At 35.0% G+C, this 13312-nt stretch overlaps 1 protein-coding gene across 1 annotated transcript; it reads right to left on the bottom strand.

Annotated features, from left to right (window-relative positions):
• Nucleotides 1-5408: 5408 nt before the first annotated feature.
• Nucleotides 5409-13297, bottom strand: LOC123531891 (sperm-associated antigen 6). The gene is made up of 9 exons (XM_053517052.1): nucleotides 13162-13297; nucleotides 10985-11247; nucleotides 10256-10439; nucleotides 9583-9788; nucleotides 9063-9236; nucleotides 8101-8253; nucleotides 7359-7550; nucleotides 6511-6773; nucleotides 5409-5607 (listed from the first exon to the last, which is right to left on the bottom strand). Exons 1-9 carry the CDS (start codon nucleotides 13184-13186, stop codon nucleotides 5541-5543), a joined length of 1527 nt encoding a protein of 508 aa, XP_053373027.1. The 5' UTR covers nucleotides 13187-13297; the 3' UTR covers nucleotides 5409-5540.
• Between the last annotated feature and the right edge of the window lie 15 nt (nucleotides 13298-13312).

Genomic DNA, 13312 nt, shown 5'->3' with positions numbered 1-13312 from the left:
CTTCCTACTTGTAACAAAATATGAAAGCAAGCAACTATAATTGAATACAAATGTTACAATTAATCTCCAGCAGTAGAGTCTACTTCCTGTTGATCTTAATTGGATAAACTTTCCACTCGAGACTGTTAAGGGCCTGAACAAAAAACAACAGTATCCTTGGTTAATCTTAACAGAGGTTTGTTTCCTGTGGTTTAACACGTCTGTATCCTATTTGATTCACATTTTTATTTACAGATTTACAGCGTTTGTTTTGCAACTTTTTTTTTAATTTGAAAAAAGTCTCTTTAATTAGCTGTTTTATAAGTTATTGATTTGACTGTTAATGTAATTTTTTGATTAGTACAATGTAAATTTCGTGAAAAAAGTCATAATTTGAGTTTAGAAGTACACGTATATGATAATAAGATCGGATCTTGGGGTTTGTTTAATTTTGCTTTTTATGGACGATTAAACAAACTCTGGGTACTATATAAGTGCTAAATTAATGCCAGAGTTTTATCACATGTCGCGTTATGTTAAATGATATTCGTTATATAAACTAAATTTTGTACTAACATATAAAGTTATACATATGAAATACATCACTGTAATCATCGCGTGTACTCGTAAATCAGTTACATAAACACTTGATGAACTCAACCCAAAACAAGGAGTCTTCTACCGACCAGAGGCACGCATCATCCAGGTATTGACTGGACACCGTTTTCGGTTTCAGGTTTAGGTCACTCTGATCTTAACCTTCATCTTACGAAGTCGACTGTATGCCGAAGTGTTCTTTACATATTGAGCTGAAATATTTTTCAGTTTCAAGTTATCGGCGATATCTGACCTTTTGTGTCGATTCGCCGTAAAACCCAACCCATTCATTCAATTTCAAGTTCACTGCAACTTTGGCCTTATGATTCCTTATCTACTGACCTACGACAAACATTCTATGAAGCAAAACGACTGTAGGCCAAAGTCTTCTTTACTTATTCAACGGAAACCGTTTTCAGACACAATGTCATCGTGACTTTGACCTTTGGTCTACTACCCCCCACAGCCCCTAAAAAGACAGGGTCATCTACTGACTACAGGCATTCACCCTATGAAGTTCGGCAATTATGAGACTAAGCATTCTCTAGTTATTGACCAGAATCTAAACTGTCTACCAGATATTGATAGACAGGTCATGAGCAAATGAATTTACATGTTCCTTTGAATGACAGTACTATGATAAAAATCTCAGCTAAATCCATTAGTCTAAGAGCTAAAGCCAAGTTTTGAGGTTTTTACATTATTTCAACACACCCTGGTACCGGCGCTCCCAAGTACAGGTGGCACTCACACATACAGCGCTCGATAAGCGATTTTGGAGGAGCGGTGGTTTAAGTATTTCTTATTGTATCTCCGGTAATTCAAAACTTTTCTTAAAATGAAAGATATCTGCGCCCTGATGAATAATTGATGACTACGTTTTGTGAGTGTCACAACATTCCATCTTGAAATAAACAAAATACGGCGAGGTAAACGTGAATGTTTGACTCAAAAATGTCAAATGTCAAAAAAACACGTAAAATACTCAGTAAATACTCCAAATGTATTCATTTTTTATACAGTATCGTATAGTCATGTCTTCCTACAATAACCAGTTCAAATTTCAAGACTTAATTTGTTATATTTAAAGAATGACTCGTGTTTAAAGATGGTATGGGGTTTCAAAACGGCACTCACATGGCACAGGTGTTAATTTTTTGGCGCTCAACAAGTACAGCTAGAGAAAGTCTTCAGAAATGTAGACCTTGTTGTTGTTTACTCTCAGTGTTGTGTCTGTATATATGATCATAAATCTTTATACCGTTAAAAAACTGACTCTAGAAGTCGACCTTTTTTATGTTAAAACTTACGGCGACAATATTTTAACATTATTTTTTATGAAAAAAGCTTGGTGAAAACTGATAAATGCTGAAATTTGATATGTCCTAAGATTTCGTTGAAAAATGAAAAACGTGCTTCAAACATTCTCAGTGGGATCAGTGGACGGTAAGGTTTTGCAAGAAGATATGTGTGTGCTTGCGTGCGTTTGTGCGTGCGTATGCGTTTGGTTAAACGCCGTTACTAAACAATATTTCAGGTCAATCTCAACGTTTTGAGTACCAGTATAATGCTATGAGCATCCGTATGAAAATATATATAATGGGGCGTTCCATGAGAAAACCCGTATTAGTGACAAAAACTCAAAAATTGAGATAATAACATATTCATAAAGAACATTCTTTTTTCTTTCAAATCCGAAAATTTGAAGTGATTATCTTCACTACCTTAAGAGCTACAATGTTTTTAAGTTAGTCAACATGGGATATTTTGAGACGTGACGTTAAGAACGTCATGAAGCAGTATGACGTCGTTGTGCATGCCCTGTATTTTTCAAGTCATTATCGGAACAAATTATGCGTAACACTTACTTAACATCATAAATTTGAATATTAGGAACATTTAAAGCGATTTTACTGAAAAATAACTTAACCGTATATTTTTAGTTTCATCACAAGCCTTTTATCTACACACCTCTAATATTTTTCATGACGCATGGGTGCTTTGGAATTTCCGTTGCCATGACAACAGAAACAACATTTATATGAAACTATGGTAGATTATGATTTGTCTTAGATGTCACAATTACAATATATTATTAGTTTCTATTTTCTGGAGCAACATAAGAAAAACAGCGATTTTTCAGTATTTTACACTACTAATTATACAACAGTTATATCATGTCACTAATACAGTTTTCTCATGGAATGGCCCACAATATATATAGAGCCAGATCGATACTTTTTGTTGGGGTGTGGAATAAATGTTTGATTACAGAGTTAGTAAAACTCATTATAACGGACTGACAAGTTTTCTATTCTTTTCTTATTTTAACAACTTACCATACGCCTACATTGAATGTATAATAAATGTTGAACTTCTTACGAACAATATTTTACTTGTATTATTAGATTTAAGATTCAGTAAACACTCATAACAGAGAAATGGAAGATTTTTACGGTGGCTGATTTATACCATTTCATCAGTTCGCCACGCGACCCCGTCGAGAGAAAACACGAGAATTAAGAAAAGTTAAACGTGGAGTGTTTAGCGAGCAAAAATTCGATAACGTGTACGGAGGGAAAACACGATTATGGGGGGATGGGGGGGGGGGGGGGGGGGGGGGGGTGGTGCTGGCGTTGAGTGAGATTCAAGATGTAAAGCGGCTGGGTGCCCGGGTGCCCACCAATGTTATGCCTTTCAAACCTCAACTCCTTGCTCGGAGCCCGCTGATCAGCCAGTTTTCGCTCGACTCCCCCCAACGATTTACATATTAAATCTAAACTTTTAGTCTGCGATTCTCCATAGAGAAAATACTAGGAATAAGAAAGGGCGGGAGCGTGGATTGAAAACATGATAATTAGTGAGGGCGCCCAAAATTAGCGGAAAGACGGAATGGCATATATCAGCCATTAAAGAATTTTTTTTAAAATGTCTGTTAGGTTCAAAAGACGCTCATATTTTAATATCTTATTAATTCAAGGAATTTATCAATTAATGAGTTCTTGTTTGGCTCTCTCATGAATTGATGTGAGTCATTCCGATTTAATAGCAGACATGAGACGTGATGACTAGTTCCATTAACTACTGTTTAATCCAACATCAGACTCTTCTTGGTGGTGTTATCTCTACCACACATAACTAACCAGTCCGATTCATCTCTTTTCTGTTGTAGTTGCCTTAGAGCTGACGATTTCTCCACATTTCTGAAGACCTTCTCTAGCTGTACTTGGTGAGCGTCAAAAAAATACACACCTGTGCCATGTGAGTGCCGTTTTGAAACCCCATACCATCTTTAAACACGAGTCATTCTTTAAATATAACAAATTAAGTCTTGGAATTGGAACTGGTTATTGTAGGAAGATATGACTATACGATACTGTATCAAAAATGAATACATTTGGTGTATTTACTGAGTATTTTACGTGTTTTTTTGACATTCGACATTTTTGAGTCAAACGTTCACGTTTAACTCGCCGTAGTTTGTTTATTTCAAGATGAAATGTTGTGACACTCACAGAACATAGTCATCAATTATTCACCAGGGCGCAGATATCTTTCATTTTACAAAAATTTTTGAATTACCGGAGATACAATAAGAAATACTTACACCACCGCTCCTCCAAAATCGCTTATCGAGCGCTGTATGTGTGAGTGCCACCTGTACTTGGGAGCGCCGGTACCAGGTGACAGTACAAGGCCGTTGTTGGTAAATGTATTATTGTGCAATGTTCTTTTAAAAGGCGGGAAACTTGGCAGTAATGAAACTGATAAAATCAAAATAAACGATTTGCTGTTTTGTTTCAATTTTATTTAATATTTCAACAATTCTTGCTGCATAAAGGTCACGTTTTGGAATATTTCTTGATGTTAAATAGCTAGAAAGGTAAATCAATGCAGCATTTTATAGATCAAAATTTTAATCATTTTTACTACTAGTATTTTTTTCTTTATAAATTGCAGTATTTCCTTTAATATCCGCATTTCATTTAATGTTAGTTTATCATCTTCACATGATAAAATGCACATGTATCATTGTTTACTGGCAGTTATCTGCTCTTTGAAGTAGCACAATCGAATAAATAAACACAAAAAAAACATTGAAAGTCTATCACAGTTATTTTAACCATTGCTATATACATGTGTTTGCACATTTCTTTTGTTCCTTCTAAAATGTAAAAATATGTAATGAACACAAACAGTCACTGTTTCTGGCAATATCAAGATTTTCTGCTCTGTAATTTCACAATCTTTGTGTCAAAAGTCTGATCCTCTACAGTACTTTGTTAAAAATAAACAATCCCTCCCAATCCCCCCCAAAAATGAAAACACTCAAAACACTATTTTTCATTTGCTTAACAACATTTATGTGACTGTGTATAAATCAAATTAATTTTTTCAATTTGGATGGCCACTGTAGTCACTGCTCCACATAATTTTATAACTAACAGATTATACTAATAAATCATAAAAATATGAGCCGTGCCATGGGAAAACCAACATAGTGGGTATGCGACCAGCATGGATCCAGACCAGCCTGCGCATCCGCGCAGTCTGGTCAGGTTCCATGCTGTTCGCTTTTAAAGCCTATTGGAATTGGAGAAACTGTTAGCGAACAGCATGGATCCTGACCAGACTGCGCGGATGCGCAGGCTGGTCTGGATCCATGCTGGTCGCAAAGCCACTATGTTGGTTTTCCCATGGCATGGCTCAATAATACACGATAATTGAGCACAGGTATAGTAGAGAATAAAATCCATTTATACGTTACCGGTAACACATATATTCCACACAACCGCTCAAACTTTGCTCCCAAAATAATATTCAACACATAAATGTTTGCCCAATATAAAAATTTACTTTTCTTACATTTTTAAGAATATCGAAAATGTCTCAATAACAATGTCAATGATATATAATGTAAATGCAAGAATGAATGTATGATGAGATTGGTGCGTTAACTTGACTTAGGCTCTTGGGTTGTACTGTTCTACTCTCTCTAACAAAGCATCGGAGTAGCCTGGGGAATAGTATCTGAAAATAGAGAGAAAAAAATGCAGGTTAAATTACTGCCAATATAATGTGTCTCCATAACATGGAAGCATAAATTAATGCATGTATGAATCAACTTATCTGAACATTTTATCATGTGAGTTTTTTAATCAAGTCATCCTGAAGCACTGACATAAAGTTGTGAAGAACTTTCTACATCATTCACAGAAAACCCAGGAATGTTAAGCTGAATGTGACAATCAATACATGGAAAAAATCTCTCTAGAAGACTTAAATTTCATAAATGTTCTTAAACTTAGCTTGTTAAAAGCAGATTTCAAACAAAGAATCCGGCATCAATTCTATATTCTTTCTGTCAGTTTTTGAAAGCTTTTGTCACATCATTTTTAAGGAAAATTTTTATAAACAGTGACAAGAAAATAATCTTTCAACTGAGATATATTATTAAACCAAACATTAGACTAGCCACTGCACAGATAATAAAGAATTTGTCACAAAAGTTCATATTTTTGGATTTTTTCTTTTATTTTATGTAATAGTGACAAATGCCAATCTACTCCGTCTACTTTAGAGATTTTCTCAGAGAACTGATTGTAATAGTGGATTTAGACTGGCTAAATTCCGAACTTTAAAACTATATTTAAAAAAATGATATATCATAGTCTAGAAGCTAGTCTAACCAAAGATGTTACTGAAAATGGCAAAGACAATATAGCTGTTCAAATGTCAAATATCGTCATTTCTCAGCCTTAGATAGCCACCAACCTTCAGAAAGCCAGGCAGACATCTTCCACAAATAAATCATTAATGAATCTTTATAGGCTGAACCATTGGTGACATGGTGAGAATATCTAAATGTTAAATTTATCCAGAGTGTAATATTCAGACAAGAGATATCAGAAAAGCCAATGAATTTCAACTTACTTGACAATTTCTTCTGGATAACAGTTATTTATTGTGTTGATATATTCGGCTAGTGCTGATCCTGGTTCTGCTTTAATTTCTTGAATCTTTTTCAAACCGGCACTCGTAACGAATAATCTGCGGGCTTTGGAGTCGTGTGGCAGGACTTTGCTGAATTGGCCGACAACGTGTTTGAGTATATTTGGTGGAGCGTCATGTAGGAGAGGTTCAAGGGCTGGCAGGTGGACACATTTCTGTAGAATGTTTTTGAGGGCTTTCTTACTCTGAAAGATGAATATGGGATTATTTCATCTGTATGTTTGACAATTTATACATTCATCACTGCTGTAAGAAAAATGTTCAAGATCTTGAAAAGGGAAAGAAAAAAAGAGAGAATGTTTTTTTAGAATATTCATCGATAAGAATTAGCTTCATTAAGGTAAAACTGAGATAATACTGGATATTACACAAAGTTTATTTCTCAATCTAGTCTAAAGTGAAATACCCTTCCCTAGGAAATATTAAAACAGTTATGCTCTAATATAAACTTATGACAAACTCTTTGAGCAAGTTAATACACTGTAATATGGAGCAATCATTAATATAGTGATGGAGAATTAATTTTCGTCAATTTCATGGTTGCATCAATTTAGGAAGAAATTAAATCGCTATGAATATAGAAAATATCTATTCATTTTATCTTTAAATTTGAAATCAAAATTAAATTCCCATGAAATAAACATTTTAGCCAAAACCATGAAATTTAATCCCTGCAAAATTTTATTGTTTTTACAGTAGTCAAGAACTTGTTCCTTACAGTATAAGTGACTGTCTAGATTTGAAGAAAAATAATAAATTTTTTATCAAACCTTTGTCTGAAGATCTTCTGAGGCGTCAGCTCTGAGGTAACATTGCAGTAATTTTGGTAATACATTAGCCACAGCTACAGCCTTGGCATGCTCTGGTGTATGTCGTCCTATCTGACCAAGCGCCCACGCTGCAGCAGCCTGTATATGGTCCTCAGGTTCTTCTGATAGTGCTATAGCTAGCTGTACAACTCCCTAAAATCAATGAAATATTTGTAAATTCACAGTGTAAATGTAACAGTGGAAGATTTGCCAAATTAGCATGTAAATGCATAAAGTAAAAGTTCTGTTTCCAATACTTAGTGTAGTTTTGAAATATTTTAGAAAAAAAGCCTGTGCAAGTTAAATGCATCTCAGCTTACAGACCTGTAAAGAAATAGAACCGACAGAAGGAACTCGGCAACCAAAGACATGAAATAATCAAACATTGTTTATTGTTGTATTTATTTTTTCCACCTATTAATGCCTATAAGCATCAAAATCTTTGTCTATGTCATATATATCTTGATATTAATATCCCTTTAAAAACTGTTCATGACATATAAAAACAGTTGATACATGTACTTTAGTTTTTTTTAAACACATTAAATATAAAGAATGCTTTTACTCAACCTAAAAGAGGACTTTACTTAATTTTTTCGTTTGAATTAAAACAACGATCTGGACTAGTAGTGAGCAGTATAAAAAAATACCAGTATTGTACAGGAATTTAATGAATAATGATCATACAGAAAATTGTTTTTACCTTTGACACAATGACTGCCATTGCGAGATTCTCACTGTGTGCAGCCACATAACCTAACATCATTATTCCTGGTAACCTTACATTGCCCTTAGACTCTCCAACGTAGTCCACCACTGCAGCCACACCTCCTGCGTTCACAATCAGCTGAGACAACTGTGAACAAAATATCATATTCCGATATTAAATTTTTTTCAAATGAAAAATTTCTAAGAATAAAACTAAATTGATTCATGAAAATTAAATGTTTCTTTATGAAAAATACAAGTTCCCACATCCTGTGTTTTTTACATCAGATTTTTCATCCTTTTTTACACTAATTTTAGTAGCAGTGAAACAATATTCACTTGACCTCAGATAGCTAAGCACACTCTTTCACTCATGACAAGCAAATTATTGTGGTTGTCAGCTGTTTCACTCACATCTTCTAAGTCTGGGTTGCTTGAAAATTTGGACAACTTGAGCATTTTGCTTAAAATCTGTTACCTTCAGCAATTTGTGTTTTGCTGTATTTGATATTGATAAGCTATTAGTGAACTGTGATAGTTCCCCACTTGATATTAGGCATATGATGAATTACTCTGGATACATTATTTAGCTTTATATGGTTATAAAAGAGCTGGACCTTGGATTTGTGGGATTGAATTTGATAACGTGTAAAGTTCTACAACAGCATAATCATTAACCTAAATTAGCCTGCTGTCAGCAAGTGATTCTGCCTTTGCGACCAGTGCAGACCAAGATCAGCCTGCACGTCTGTTTAATTTTCATTAAACACCCCTTCAAATAGTAAATTGTACTGCCCAGATTGAATGATGAACCAGTCCATTTAAAAAATATAGCAGGGTAAAGGTTAAGCAAAATATCATTAAATCATAAACTAAATACTGGTAATTAATCACATAAAAAGCCCTATAGTAATTTAAAGCATATACATGTACTCATATAAGTTTCCTGACTCATACCTCTGGTGTATGTTTGGCAATCTCTCTGATCAATGTAGCAACATTTTTCTTCACATACTCATCGGGATCCTTGAGACAAGTGAGGACTGCAGGGAATATTTCTGCCTCCACCACCATCTCGGCAAGGTCAACAGAGTGCTTAGAGATCTGGCTCAGGGCTGAGAATACCTGGCGCTGCAATACATACAACAGGTTATTATAGACCACATGCGATCTGACTACCGGTAGATGAAATGAATTTAAGAATTAGTGAATCTGCCAAGGAAAGTGAAATTTCAAGGCAGATGTTAATTAGTAGCGTTGACAAATTATCCTGTTTTACAAATGTGTACAATATGAAACTGCCAATATTCTAAATCAACTGATGTATTTTTCAACAGAATTTTAGTTAAAATGTTTCATACAATCCAAAGCAATAGCAGAAGCTAATATTGTAAACTTAATAGGTACAGACACGCAACTATCATTTCTTTATTTGCTTTTTCATATTTCAGAAACTTCAGATTTTTATGCTTTATACCTTGAGTTTAGCATCGGGGTTCAATATCATCTGTGCAAGATGGGCAATAGCACCAGCATCTACAACAGTCTGCGCAAGTTCTGGAGAATGTTTGCTGATATCACTGAGAGCTGAGGCAGCGATACGTTTCAGGGACAGTTCTGGTTCCTGTATACACAATACAAGCAATGGTACTGCTCCTGCATCAACTACAGCTTGGGCCAATTCTGTAAAACATAGAAAATAATGTGCACATACTCCTTGTCTCTGCTTTTTAGAATTTATAAATAGCCATCACCACTAAATCATTGGTTTTCTCGCAAGCTCACCCCAGATTTTGGCATTAACAGAATTTAAAAATTATCTCCCCTAATGCACATGTAACATGGCCTGCAAAGTTACTTCCCTTCATGCACATGGCATGAGTATAGGAACTGATAGTTACTTCCCTTAATGTACATGTAATTATACCTAACACAGTTTCCTCCCTTGATACACAAAAATTACAATTTCAATGTGTATCAGTGTATATATATTTAAATGTTGCATTCAAGATATTGTTTTATATCATTATCTGTATCAATGAATGACAAATATTCTCAGAAATATTTATCAAAAGTAAAGATCTCTATTACTGTCTCTGTATAGCAACAGATGTTTAGAACAGGTATAGTAATTTAATAACCACACTTACCAGCATTGTGTCTGGCTATGTAACCAAGTGCCCAGGCTGCAGCCTCCTTGACACCAGGATCAAACTCCTCAAGGCAAATGACAAGGGCATCTAAGGCTCCACAGTCAACCACGGACTGAGCAAGCTGTGGAGAGTGCTTGGCTACAGCACGCAGAACAAAAGCAGCAGCTTTCTTGTAAAATCTCTGCAAAATAAAATTGACTCACAGGTCAGGTAAATACAAGCATAAGCATGTAAATCAAGCAGAAAAAAGATTTAAGCTAGCAATAAACCATTCAAATAAATGAATTTTGATTCATCATTGTAAACATGACAAAACAGCATTCATTCTGAAATTGTTTTCAATATTCTTAAAAAAGATCTAAATCATAGTATGACAAATAAGCCCTAGCTGTGCACAGCAAGCAGTTAAATTGCTTTGTACCTGACCAATAAACAATGATAGCTGTTCATAAGACAACACGCTTGATTATCTGACAACTTCAAAGTCTAACAAGAGTCATATACAGCTTGCCTGAGTTGTTTTATTACTGTAACAATCTATTACAAATTAAAATGTTACAGTGGAAATGTAAAAACTTCAAACAAATTCTCTAAGTCAAATATGGCCATGATTTACATTAATTTCAAACAACTGTTCTTGCGGTCACGGTTAAGAATGCCAGGACAATGGATGAGTGGGATGTTGCGTGAAGTTTCAGTCTTTATCAAAAGATACATGAAACTTACATTCTGTTCAGCAAGAGAATAGACAAGCTGTGGTAGGATGTCTCCCTTTACAACAGCCTCTGCAAGATCATCATTGTAGTTTGCTAGGCGACCAAGAGCAAGGGCGGCTGTCTGCTGAATTGTTGGTACAATATCAAGCAACAGTGGACGCAACAAGGACATAACTCCTGCATTTTGGAGGGTCTCAATGTTCTGTGGTCTGGAAGCTAATTCTGCCACAGTCTGCACAAACTGGGTCCGAGCTTTCTGGTACTGCTCAAAAACTGAAAAATAAATGATCAACATACATTGCCCTCATGCACTAAAATCTATCTACCTCATAATACTAGCTTAGCAGCCACCTGCTACTAGGATTTTAGTAAAAGTGAAAGATATAAACTTGGGGCAAGCACTTAATTAAAAGAATTCAAGCAAAAGTGAGAGACGAGATTGAAAGACATAATAAAATGTTACCGTTAAGAAATAAACAGACGTAAGTGTAGTGATAGTAGGTTTACATTTAGCCATTCCAACAATAGTAAGGGGTTCAATGCCTGGAAGGGTCCTTGGTATTTTCTCCCCCAGGTTTACTGTAATGGTGTCAGAATTGTTTGACGCCAATTTGACGGACTCATGCTGTGGACACGGAGTGTCATTCTGCAAAGCTGGTAAAGTGAGAGAATTTACGAAGTGTAGTGATAGTATGTCTATAGACCACTTTCAACAGCCTTGTTGTTTTGTTAACCCTTTACGACGCGGATAGAGTGTCCGCATAAAGATCAAGATGTCTGGGGTTTGAGCTCCTGTAGGGACCTTGGTATTTTCTCTCCCAGGTATAATTTGATAGTGTCAGAATTGTTTGACAAACCTATGTGGTGGGCATGCAGCATGATTCTGGAGAGCTGGTCAGCTCTGTAAAAGTAAAAGGAGAGAAGTGTAGTTATAGTTGATTTATAGGCCACTTCCAATAGCCTTGCTGTTAGGTTATCGATTTAGTGACGTGATCTGAATGTCAGCCTACCAAACATGTGGTCCTGGGTTTGAGCCCTAGTAGGGACTCTAAGGTTAATTATTTCATAAGTCTTCGTTCACCATTTATTATTATTACAAAGGAGTTTTTAGAATCAAACCAATATAATACTTCTTGCAGCTTTACACTTAATTCAAATTTATATTCTGAATCTATTTTCAGACAGGTATTTTTCATGTAGATAAATGTAGAATAAAAGCCCAAACATCCTTAGATGCTAAGCTTTGTTGCTTCTTTGGCCCATTTGTAATTTGTTTTCCCTATTTGGCATTAATCACTTATTGTTTTTATGTAGAAAGACTCACTAAAGTAGTTGCTTACCCATTCCTGTTATTCCATGGAACTTGTTAACTCCCATATTAAATATTACAAAAACACATTAAATATGTGTTGATATCATGTCAACCAATACTTTAAACTAGTCTAAATAATGAGACTTTAGGTAGACCTATTTTATGTTCTGATAATTCACGTTGTCTAGGATATTGACCCGTCAAAAAATATAACAATATTCATCTCTTCAGTACTTACAATTATTTGGACTATACATGCCATGAAATAGCGCTTCAAGCACTTGCGTTTGAGCGGTTCATATGATAAAAGTATATAGTTTAAAAATGTCTTAGAAATTGAGTTATGATTGGTAACTTTTTTTTTAGCTGAACATGTTTGGCAGCTGCTGTCCCCACAACCCTGCTTTGCCACACCCAAACTTGCTGCGCATACACATTGTAAACTTCCGACGGCTTAAAAGTGCATTCTACATGAATACATAAAAGAAGGCATATTAGAATGGAAATCAAATATAGCTGGACCATGTTTTGATATAACCAAACACTCTTAATATTTATACGCCATGTGTATCAACTATGCAGCATCCCTCATGAATTTATTTCAGAATTATAATTTATATCATATTCAGCAGGAATTAACCTCTTTCATGTATTATTTATATACATTAACGGCTTGGATGGTATTGCTAGATATTGTTTCTTTAATGTATTGTGTAGAGCTTTTCTTCCAACAATAACTTTCAACACCTTGCAATGAAATGAATTTTAACCAATATCATCATGTTTGACATGAATATGTCAAACAAAAAACTCAACATCAGTCATCACCTTTTAATTACTAATAAAACGTTGAAAAAGGAAAATGGTTGTCATACCTTGAAGCACCTGTCGCTGGCTCATTTTTTGTTTTCTTAATGTGTACAATCCAAACTTTTAACCGATACGACTTGTCCGACTTGTCACCAAAAATCACTAGCCTAACTATACAGGTTTCTATAGAGACATAGCAACAAACAGTACCGAAGA

Source organism: Mercenaria mercenaria, chromosome 11 (genome assembly GCF_021730395.1).
Source record: "Mercenaria mercenaria strain notata chromosome 11, MADL_Memer_1, whole genome shotgun sequence".
Lineage (NCBI taxonomy): Eukaryota > Metazoa > Mollusca > Bivalvia > Venerida > Veneridae > Mercenaria > Mercenaria mercenaria.
This window is presented reverse-complemented; position numbering and strand designations above follow the sequence as displayed.

Bases quoted from the DNA above. Each gene is read 5' to 3' on its own strand.
- LOC123531891 (XM_053517052.1), bottom strand. From the start codon at position 13,186: ATGAGCCAGCGACAGGTGCTTCAAG. The intron at 9,789-10,255 runs GTAAGTGTGGTT...TATGTTTTACAG, and splicing joins CATAGCCAGACACAATGCTG to AATTGGCCCAAGCTGTAGTT. The intron at 9,237-9,582 runs GTATAAAGCATA...TATGTATTGCAG, and splicing joins ACCCCGATGCTAAACTCAAG to CGCCAGGTATTCTCAGCCCT.